Source organism: Pinus tabuliformis, chromosome 3_2 (assembly GCF_031772625.1).
Source record: "Pinus tabuliformis cultivar Carrire ecotype Pingquan chromosome 3_2, CPIR1, whole genome shotgun sequence".
Lineage (NCBI taxonomy): Eukaryota > Viridiplantae > Streptophyta > Pinopsida > Pinales > Pinaceae > Pinus > Pinus tabuliformis.
The window spans coordinates 926,441,910-926,453,348 of record NC_142302.1 but is presented as its reverse complement, the minus strand read 5'-3'; the positions used below and the strand labels follow the sequence as shown (position 1 = coordinate 926,453,348).

The 11,439-nt window shown below is 33.5% G+C and overlaps 1 protein-coding gene across 1 annotated transcript; it reads right to left on the bottom strand.

The window, feature by feature from the left end:
• Nucleotides 1–1,377: 1,377 nt before the first annotated feature.
• Nucleotides 1,378–4,675, bottom strand: LOC149183671 (KDEL-tailed cysteine endopeptidase CEP2-like). The gene is made up of 4 exons (XM_089418780.1): nucleotides 4,153–4,675; nucleotides 3,574–3,806; nucleotides 1,954–2,100; nucleotides 1,378–1,855 (listed from the first exon to the last, which is right to left on the bottom strand). Exons 1-4 carry the CDS (start codon nucleotides 4,616–4,618, stop codon nucleotides 1,592–1,594), a joined length of 1,110 nt encoding a protein of 369 aa, XP_089274906.1. The 5' UTR covers nucleotides 4,619–4,675; the 3' UTR covers nucleotides 1,378–1,591.
• Between the last annotated feature and the right edge of the window lie 6,764 nt (nucleotides 4,676–11,439).

Genomic DNA, 11,439 nt, shown 5'->3' with positions numbered 1-11,439 from the left:
TTAATATGCATTATTTATGTGAAGATACTCCTCAATCACTCAACCAAAATCCTATAAAATGATTGAATAACATATTAATAAAATAATATATCTTTTTATTATTTATAAAAAATAAAATAAAAAACATTTATATATTGAAATAAATATTTATAATTGAAATAAAAAAACATGAAATATTTTAATATTATAAAAATGAATAAATTATAATGGAAAGTTAATGATAACGCTACTAGATGCTATTATAATTTAATCAGATACCAGAAAAGAATTATAGAACTTGTTATCCTTTTTAAATTTGTTTTCATGAGATAAGAGTAACCAATTGTAAAACATATTATTATATTTAAATTGGTTAAGTAATCATTAATTTTGGAAAAGTTAATTTAATTAATTGTTATTAATATTATTAATATTTAATCTTATATTAATATATTTGAGTTAAAAAAATTATAAAATTTTCTAAAAAATATTTTATTATTATTAATATTAATGTTTAAAAATTTTAAAATTTAAAATAATTAAATTTTATATAATATATTTTTAAGAACTTAATATATGATAATTCAAAATATTTAAATTTTATTAAAAAATATAAATATATCTTTAAAAATAATATTAAATTTATATTTTAAATTGATAAAATTTATTTTTTAATATTATAATAAAATAGTATATGAATAATAAAGAATAATTTCAATCACCATCTTAATCAGTATGTTTATAATCAATTCACAATGACATTTTTTTTCATGAAATATATACTACACACAATTAATGATAATGATGAAGGATTCTATTGAACAAAGATGAGTGAGAAATTCTACTTAGTGTTGGATGAGTGAAAACTCTCATTGTTTAGGATAACAAAATTTTATTTTACATCTATGTAAATGTAAATGATAAGATGTATTTTTATGAGAAAAAAGAAAAATGATTAAAAATAAAGAATTATTTTCTTAGCTTTTTATTGGTGAGATTATGTGAGTTTTAAGATGATTGGCAATTATGACCCATGGGTATGTAAGTTGTCAAAATTACTTGAGATCGGTCCTTAGCATGACTATATTTTTGGCAATGAAATTTTTAATCGGTGACCTTTACACACCATGGAGTGCCTTAACGAAACAATGCCCAGTAGAAATAAATTTTAAGATTTTTTTATTACAAAAAAAATGATTTATCTCTCTCTCTCTCACACACATATATATATATAATTTTTGAAATGAATTGAAAACAAAATCAAATGGAAAAAAAATTCATAAATGAAATACACAACTAAATTAATTGATTTTTGAAAATGATTCCAAATTTAAAATTAACATAAAACATTTTTTTACTAGTTTACTCTTTTCACAATATCATTCACAAATCACAAAATAACAATGAAATTTTCAACTAAAATTATTTTAATATATTACCAATAATAATGCAATATAATAATCAGTTTGATGTATCAAACTTCTAAAAAATAAATTAATAATGTATTTTACCTACTAAACTTCTATAAAACATCTATGTTTAATGGAATAACATAATACAATACAATATTGCATCCTAATTATTTTGGGCCAAATTTTCTTTATGGCAATTGCTACAATTCATCGCTAATGTGATCAACCTCCAATTCAATATCAGTATCTGCAGTGTTTTTGATTGGATATGAAGCTTGCATAGCAATACCACACAACCCTTCTGGTGCATCAATGCCTCGTTGCATTTTAATGTATCCTTCTTCTCCCCAGTCAGGTCCCCAAGAGTTCCTGACTATCCAGTAATTAACTCCCTCTGACTTGCCATATCCAACAGCTACAACTCCATGGTCAAGTTCAGTGCCACATTGACCAGTAAATACTCCCTGCTTAACAAAAATAATTTGGTTAGTTATACTTGATAAATTCTTCATCTCTTATTTATTCATTCTCAAGGACAAAGCAAAGGATCGTAACCACTTACCTCCCCATAAAACTGGAAACTTAGACTACTTGCTTCGATGGCTACAGAGACAGGTTGATGAGCTACCGCCTTTTTGAGAGCCCCTTCATCATTAGCAGGGACATCTTCAAAGCCATCAATAATTGCCGATGCTTCTTCTGATTCAATCTATATCAAAACAAAACAAAACAATGACTCAATTGTTTTACAAATTAGATGATGTTATTGTTTTTGTTGTTGATAGATACTATTTAATTTTTGAAGAATGTTACAACCAAACTCCCAAAATATGTTCTTTGGGAATTCACAAGTGAATGCCATAAAATAATGCTTTTAGCATCAAATATACCTCATTGTGAAAAGTTGTCATGATTGAGCATTGAACCATAATCCAAATGACAATTATTATTGAAATTATGTCTAGCACATATCCTATGATTTATGAAACCCATGACACATATACTATTTGGTTTGTGTATGGTTTATTCTCTATTGAGTCACAAGTTTACATATCGTGGGGAATGGTTGATGGTAAGAGCTAGCTATGGGGGATAAAAAATATCCCATGGCACGTATAAGATTGACCAAACTTCATAAAATCTTAGTGAAAATGTCTTACAATTAACTATGTTCCATCTAACATTAATATGATATACTAATTAAAAGAAAAAAAGACTTATGAAAAAAATCTTAGAAAAAAAAATATTTATAAATCTTAGTGAAAATGTCTTACAATTAAATATGTTCCATCTAACATTAATATGATATACTAATTAAAAGAAAAAAAGACTTATGAAAAAAATCTTAGGAAAAAAAATATTTATAAAAGAATCCTATACACATACTTAGGATCTTTCACTATTAACATTGTGGCACAATTGGAAAAAGGGCATAGTCCATGTGGTGACAAAATACTATCTTGAAAATAAAGATTGAAATTGGGTAATAGAGGGGTTTTAGTTCCACTGATTAGACTTATATAATTATCTATTTATGGGTACATCCTTATTTTAATTGAACATGTATCGTGGAAAAAGTTCTTGATATAATAAAGAAGAATCATATAAATGCACATTAGGTATTAGATTATAAGTAGTTTTTTATTGTTTATGTGATGAATTCCTTTATAGTTTTAAATATACATATCTCAATTAACTGGAGGTTGTAAATCTTTGACTTTTCATACAAATGGATAACTTGAGAATTGAAATATATAACTTTACACTTACCAAGACAATGTCTTTTTGAAACCTTTAGTTAAATAGGTTACATATTTTGTTTTTATATAATTTTTTACATATAAATAATTTTTTAACAAATAAAATTATTGACATAATAAGTTTAAATATTAAATAATTTAGTTTTTTCTTTTTAATTGTTAATCTCGATTAATATCATAATTTATGAATGCCAATTTTTTTAAAGACATTACTTGAAGAATCTTGGAAAAACCCATTACAAATATATTTTACAATTTTCAGGATTAATATTTTCAATTTCAATTTTTTTTTTTTTCCAATTTTTTTTTAACCATTAATATTTTAAAATTAATTAAAGGAGTTTCCAAATTATAATATGCTTAAATTCCATATTCAACGGGATTTAACTATCTTAATGCACAAACCCAACTAATTATTGTACCTTTGTGGCCGTGCACTCTCCGTCTTCACCGGTGTATGGATAGTCATCTTCAGTAAGCATCCCTCCATTTTCAACTATATATTGGAAGGCATAGTCCATAAGCCCTCCATTGCAACCTGAGTTTTCTTTACTGCAGTCCACCAGTTGTTGCTCTGAGAGGGAAACCAACTTGCCTGTTGTGATATAGTTGATTCCCTCAACAGCAGCAACCGTTGAAAATGCCCAACAACTTCCTGCAAAATCCAAAAAAAATCCCATATCAGATATAATAAGGAAAAACAGAGATAAGGAGACAGCACAACAGATTTGGTACAGTAAATTGTTATGAAAAGCCACCTAACAGATTTGTCACAGTAAATTGTTATAAATTTTTGTTTTATTTTTTATTAGCTATTATTTATGGGCTTAATTCGATTAAGGATGTTCTGAATATTTCAGAATTTAACGAATAAGAATCTGACAAATAATTTCGACTATATTTTAAAAATCATTAATCATATTCATCTTTTTAGAAATCGATTCCAAACACCAAAATTCCAGAATTGAAATTAAAATTATTATTTCTGTGATGATACATACCGCATTGGCCTTGATTCTTCACAGGAGTTACCGCTCCCTTTTTCCTCCAATCAATAGACGCTGGCAAGCGCTTCGAGTGCTGGTACATGAATGATCCACTCTTCACAGCTCTGTCCCCGCACAGGCTCTTGTGTTTCTCCATCTTCGTTTTCATGTGCATGGCTTTGAATTCTTCATTACTCAGATCTGCAAACTTATTCAATTTAAGTTTGTACAGACCATCCTTCTTATTCACAGAGTCTATGTACTTCACATTCTCTTTGAATATTGCGAAGCGCTTGGCATGCTCATTCGAATCCATATTTCTGGTTGAGCCATGCCGAAGTACCCACTTATCATAAAGGAGTCGCAGACCTTCTTCAGACTCGAGGTCTTTGTCTGTGAATCCAGGAGAAGCATTCACTGATAATGCCCACAACGCTGCGAGGAACAGAAACAGGACCGCCCTTGAAATACTGATCGCCATAACTAAAAAGTTCACAGAAATATGCCGAGAAATAATGTGAATTGGTGGAGAAAAACCAGAAGAGCGTCCTGTTATATAGAAACTCGGACTCAGTGTAAGGCGCACGGAATCCAGTGACATCATTAGTAGCGTATAAACCAACTTACATGCTATGATTCGTTAATAGATAATATTCGGTTCACGCCATCATTGGTGAAATATATTATTCAGGTTGGAAGTTCATCCGCGCACATGAATTTTCTTCCAAAAAATTAAAATATGGAGATGGAATCTGGACCTCCCACGTTTGCACGTTATCCCTCACAATGGTGTGGGCGCCACAGATACGAATGGAATCCTGCAAGTCTTGAATGGTGAGATTGGTGGCTTCGCAAGAAAGCTGAGCTGTGCCAAGAGGCAACTGCGTCACTCCATCGTTCACTGCATCCATCACCATCCAGCGTAGGGAATAACAACGCAAAAGGAGGGAAGGGATTTTGAGAATGGTATCAAATTTGTTTCCGTATGTAGGAATAAAAAGCCTGTGGATGACACCAAGCCTTTCCTAGCAACAATCTCAATAATTTAATAATTTAAAGCAGACTTGGCAAATCAAGAATGGTGCGATAGTAGCCCTTAACTGATTTCAATCGGTCCCACTAGAGAAGGAAGCATCTAAAGTTCTTATAATATTGACAAAATATGTCAACTAACCTTTCTATTGACATCATAAATTAAGAATTATACAAATAATTACCATCTCATTTTAAATGAAAATGATTTTAATAACTAAAATCTGCAATCTAAGTCAAAAGAAAGAACTTGGTGATTTTTCTCTATGCTTCTAAGAGAGTTTTGGATTGTGAAAAAGTTTAACCACATTTGAACGACTCTAAGAAATAGGTTTATGAAAATGATTTTTAATAAGTAAAAAGTCTTGGATTGTGAAAAAGTTTAACCACATTTGAACAACTTTGAGAAATAGGTTTATGAAAATGATTTTTTATAAGTAAAATCTTAAATATAAACGAAACGAAAAGAACTTCTTGATTTTTCTATATGCTTCTAAGAGAGTTTTGGATTGTGAAAAAAGTTTAATTACATTTGAATAACTCTAAGCAATATGTTTAAGAGAGATTTGGATTGTGAAACAAGTTTTAAATACATTTGAATAAATCTAAGCAAGTGGTTTATGAGATGAAATCCAATGAGTAGTTTGGAAAATATTTTTCAAAATTTTAATTTAATGTGAATTTGGTGTGAGTATTAGCCTATATCGATATTATAAATTTAATGTTATTTGGTTTATAATTAAAATAGGGTTTATGATGTATATTCTATATGCTTCTAAGAGAGTTTTGGATTGTGAAAAAAGTTTAATTACATTTGAATAACTCTAAGCAATATGTTTAAGAGAGATTTGGATTGTGAAACAAGTTTTAAATACATTTGAATAAATCTAAGCAAGTGGTTTATGACATGAAATCCAATGAGTAGTTTGGAAAATATTTTTCAAAATTTTAATTTAATGTGAATTTGGTGTGAGTATTAGCCTATATCTGTATTATAAATTTAATGTTATTTCGTTTATAATTAAAATAGGGTCTATGATGTATAACTAACTAGTTATTTATTAGTAAACATAATAGGAATTTAAATAATTACTTTAATGGATTTTGATCTAAAATAAGATATTTATTTAGTAGAGATTAATGATGGATGATATGTTATATTAACTCATTTTTAGATAAGAGTAAGGATATGTTATTATTGGTAAGTAATTCTTAATTTCTTAATAATGTCATGGAATATTTAAGTTAGGAGTTTTTGTGGATTTAAAATTAATAATGATTTGGAAAAATATTAAATGTAACATTAATAACTTAATGTTAGAACTTATGATGAATTAATTTCTAGAGGTTAAAGGGAGATTTGAAGTTTTATCCTTTGTTTATGTTTTTTGAGAGTCTAATTCATTAGTTATAATAAGCTTTGCTATTATAGGAAGAGTGTCTTTTTGAAGTGGGAAGTTGAGGATCTATTGAGCCAATAAGCATAGAAGATGGATTGTTATGAGGTCATAAGTGAGATGGTTATAGGATTGCATGTTGAACAAAATTAGAAAGTTGGGAAGGTTAATGTTGAGTTGTGTTATATTATTTCCATGACTACCACACGTTGGGGGGTCATAGGGGGGGTGACTGCCTCCTCTTTTGGGGGTAAGCATGGGGGGTTGTAGATCCCCTACACGGGGTCCGGGGCAGCGGCCCAGAATTTTTTTTTTGGACCCTATATTAGGTGGGCAGACCTACCTATGGTTTTGTGCATGGATTTCGCACATGGTTTTGGGCATGATGGTTTTCTGTCCATGGTATTTTGTAGATCCGGTCAAGGGAACTACGGTTATGTTCTAATCCAGGGTTAATGGATTGGGGTTTATGGATGCTTTGACATGTATATATATGTATTGTAACATTGAAAGGAACATAATGAAAAAATCAATCTGGTAGTCCCGGTTTTAGGATCTAGGGGAAAATCTCTGTGTATATCTATTTTTATGTTTTATGCTCTTACCATCATTTATTTTCTGCTTTTAGAATTCATATGTAGGTAATTTATATACATGGTTAAAACCTACATTTGGTATCGAAGTTGTTTTGGCTTCAAGGGGACGCCTTTGCTGCTGATGGGTTTTTTGCTCGGGCCTATGGTAGACCCTGTTCAGTGGGAGATCAGTGGGATTGATTCTTATGGTGAAAGAAGATGGCGAGTAGTGGAAAGATATAGATTGAGAAATTTAATGGTCAGAGTTTTGAGTTGTGGAAACTCAATATGGAGGATCTGCTGGTGGATAAAGATCAGTGGATCATGGTAGATTTGGGTACCAAACCAAGAACAATGTCAGCTGAAGACTGGGCGAAGTTGGATCGGAAGGCAAAGAGCACAATACGATTGCGTGTCTCAGATTTAGTATTGCTGAATGTATCAGGGGAAGCTTTGGCAAAGGCTTTGTGGGACAAGTTAGGGACTTTGTACCAATCTATGTCTCTGGTGAATAAACTATTCCTACGGAAAAAACTGTATAACCTAAGGATGAAAGACGGAGACTCGGTGATAGAGAATCTGAACACATTTAATACTATGGTAAGCCAGTTATTATCTGTTGATATTAAAATTTCAGATGAAGATAAGTGCATCAATTTGTTGTGTTCTCTACCAGATTCATGGGATAGTCTGGTTGTTGCAATAGGTATCAATGCAATTGCCTTGCAGTTTGATGAAATAGTCTCATCCTTGCTATCGGAGGAGATGGGACGGAAAAATATGGAGGGCTAGAATGGTGATACCTTGTCTGTATGAGGACGGTCCCAGAACAAAAACAAAAATAATTCCTCGAGTGGGAGATCTAAATCTCCAGGAAAACCTATAAAGGTGTGCTAGAAATGCGAAAAGGAAGGGCACTTCAAAAGGGACTATAAATCTAAAGCTCCTAAGAAAGAAAAAGAATCTGATGATGCTCCTTCTGCAAAGGTGAAAACCACCTCAGATGAAGGTGGGGATGTGTACTTGGATTCTTCTTTAAGTACACATGTAGATCATGAGGCATGGTTGATTGACTCAGGTGCATCCTTTCACTTCACTCCCCATAGAGAGTGGTTCTGTGAGTATGAGAAATGTGATGGTGGTGATGTCTTCTTAGGGGATGACAAGAAGGCTAGAATTATTGGTCGTGGAAAAGTCAAGGTGAATTTGCAAGGTGGAAGGATTAGAACACTTCCAGGTGTTTTACATATTCCTGCATTAGCCAGGAATATAATTTCTGTAAGAAATCTGGATGATGCAAGTGTAAAAACAGTGTTCGAGAAATATACCTACAAGATGTTTCGGGGAGCATTGGTATTGATGCGGGGAGTTCATATTGGAACTCTGTACAAGATTCAAGGTAGCACTATTATTGATGGGTGCAAGAGTTCTATGGTTCCTGAAAGTGGAGCAGAAAATCTAGTGATCTCTGGAGAAAAGACCATGCTATGGCATCAAAGGCTTGGACATATTGGAGAGAAGGGCCATAAAATACTTCATGGTAATGGTATGGTAGAAGGTATGATCCAAAAATGGATCCTGGATAAACCTCTAAGTCTAAAAGACTTCGTATAAGAGGTGAAAGGTGCCAAATGGCACACATCCTTTGTAAATAAGAGGAAAATGAAATTTGCAGGCTGCTCTCAGAAATAGTCTCATTGCAGAGATCCCTTGATTTTGAATCCAACACAACTTGAATGGGCGAAAACGGACTTCAGATGAAGAAGTTATCACAAAGAGAAGCTCCCCTCGTTCTTTGGGAAAAGAAGCAAAAAATCCTTTAAAAATGGGCAAAAGACCCTTATAAGGGAAAATTGCATCGCATGAGGCCAAGGCTTAAAGTTAGGGGGAAGGCACCCACGATTAGCAACCTCCGATAATCGGATTGGGGCGTCGGATCAGAGGCAGGCAAGGTATACTGAAGGCAAAGGTCCTAGGCCGATGCGATGGTGCGATCACCGAAATCGGCGGGTCGCAATCGGTGATACCACAAGGCAAAGGCAGGACCTCGAGCGATGCGATATCGCGATCGCCGATATCGGCGAATCGAAATCGGAGCTACACAGAGTAGCGGCTATAGACATATATATATGCGCGATGTGATTAGCCAGACTCGATGGAGTTCTGAAATGCAAATGAATATTATTTCAAGTCTGCACTAAGCCAATTTTGCGATATTTTCCATGTTTTAATGTGTTTTTGAAATACAAAGGGAAACCTTGGAACCGGGCCAAAGCGACTTGCAATAGTGATTATGGGTGGACCCGATAGGATTTTAGGGCAGAATTGATAGGGATTAAGTTCGGTGAACAGTGTTCTCTACGGATTTTCCTATGTTTTACAAGATTCTATGTGTAAACAGAGAACGACTGTTTTTGAAGGATTTCAAGCACCAATTTCCCCTTCTGTTACAGCACAAGTGGGCGCCATCCCTGAGGGCATCTATCAATGATTGCTAACACTTAGAGAATGGATTTGAGTGGACAAAGGCTGGAAGACAGGAAGCCCGAAAGGGAAAATGAACAGGCAATCTCGATTTTGGCTTAAAAAGCCACAGAACAACAGAACGAGAGTGCTCTTTGGTCAGGCCAGGTAGTAACTCTCCAAAGGCAGTAAAACTGATTCGTCTGATATTCCATAGGTAGGTTATTGTTATATACATTAGGAGTGATTGTTCAGTTCATCTCCCGATGACTGTTCACATTCCTGATTTATTTATTTACAAATTCCCCCAATCACGAAGATTAGGTGTCAACATCCCCCCCCCTTAATTTGAAGGGATGTTGGTGAGTCCAAGCATCATTCTGAATTGTTCAAGCTTTTCCTTTCCAAGTGCTTTGGTGAAGATGTCTGCAATTTGCTCATTTGTGGAACAATGACAGAGATGGATTGTTTTTGCCTCAACATGATGTCGAATCAGATGATATTTAATATTGATATGCTTTATTCGATCATGGAACTTTGGATTCTTGGCCAACTTTATTGCAGAGGTGTTATCAATCATGAGTGGAGTTGATTGTACTTGTTTTACCTGCAAATATTCAAGAATTTTCCTGAGCCACACAATTTCTTTCATTGCTTCAGCTGCTGCCACGTATTCTGCTTCTGTTGTGGAATCTTCTGGAACTGATTGTTTGCGTGATCTCCAGGAGACAGCTCCTGATCCAAGACTCATAGCATATCCTGAAGTAGATACCCCAGTTTCTTTGTCTCCATCGAAGTCTGAATCAGAGTATCCAATCAAGCTGAAGTCGTCCACCTATGTATACTTGATTCCAAGGTCTTGAGTTCCCTTCAAGTACCTTAGAACTCTTTTTGCAGCAGACCAATGTCCCTCACAAGGCTTTTGCATGAACCTGGAGAGGATTCCAACAGTAAATGAAATGTCTGGTCTGGTAGTAGTGAGGTAGATGATACTTCCTACAAGCTGTCTATACTTTGTTGCATCCTCAAATTCCTTTCCTTCAATAGATGTGAGCTTTAAGTTTTGTTCCATTGGAGTAGAAAGAGGATTGCACTCTGTCATGCCAAATCTATTTAAAAAATCTCCAATGTATTTCTTTTGAGAAAGAAATATGGGTTTTGGATGTTGGGTTACTTCAATGCCAAGATAGTAATGAACATAGTCCAAATCAGTCATTTCAAAACTTTTCCCCAATTCCTTCTTTATGGATGCAATGTAGCTTTCATTGTTCCCTGTCATTAAAAGATCATCTACATATACCACAAGATACACAATTGTTTTGCCAACTTTCTTGACAAATAAAGTTGCATCATCAAGATCAAAATGATTGAAGTTGAGTTTCAGAAGATGCTTAGTTAGTTTTTCATACCAGGCTCACGGTGCTTGTTTGAGGCCATATAAGGACTTCACAAGTTTGCATACTTTATGTTCATGTCCTTTCACAGCAAATCCTTCAGGCTAGGACATAAAAACATTCTCTTTTAGATCTCCATTCAAGAATGTAGTTTTTACATCCATTTGATGGACTTTCCAACCGTTCTGAGCTGCTAGTGCAAAGAGTGTTCGGATGGTGGCCCATTTTGCTGTGGGGGCAAAAGTTTCCTCATAATCAACCCCTTCCTTCTGTGCAAAACCTTTTGCCACAAGCCTAGCTTTGTGCTTGTCAAATGAGCCATCAACTTTGTACTTGTTCTTGTAGACCCACTTGTAGCCAATTGGTTTGGTTCCAAATGGAGGATCAACCAGCTTCCAAGTGCCATTCTTTATGAGAGAATCATACTCCTTTTGCATCGCT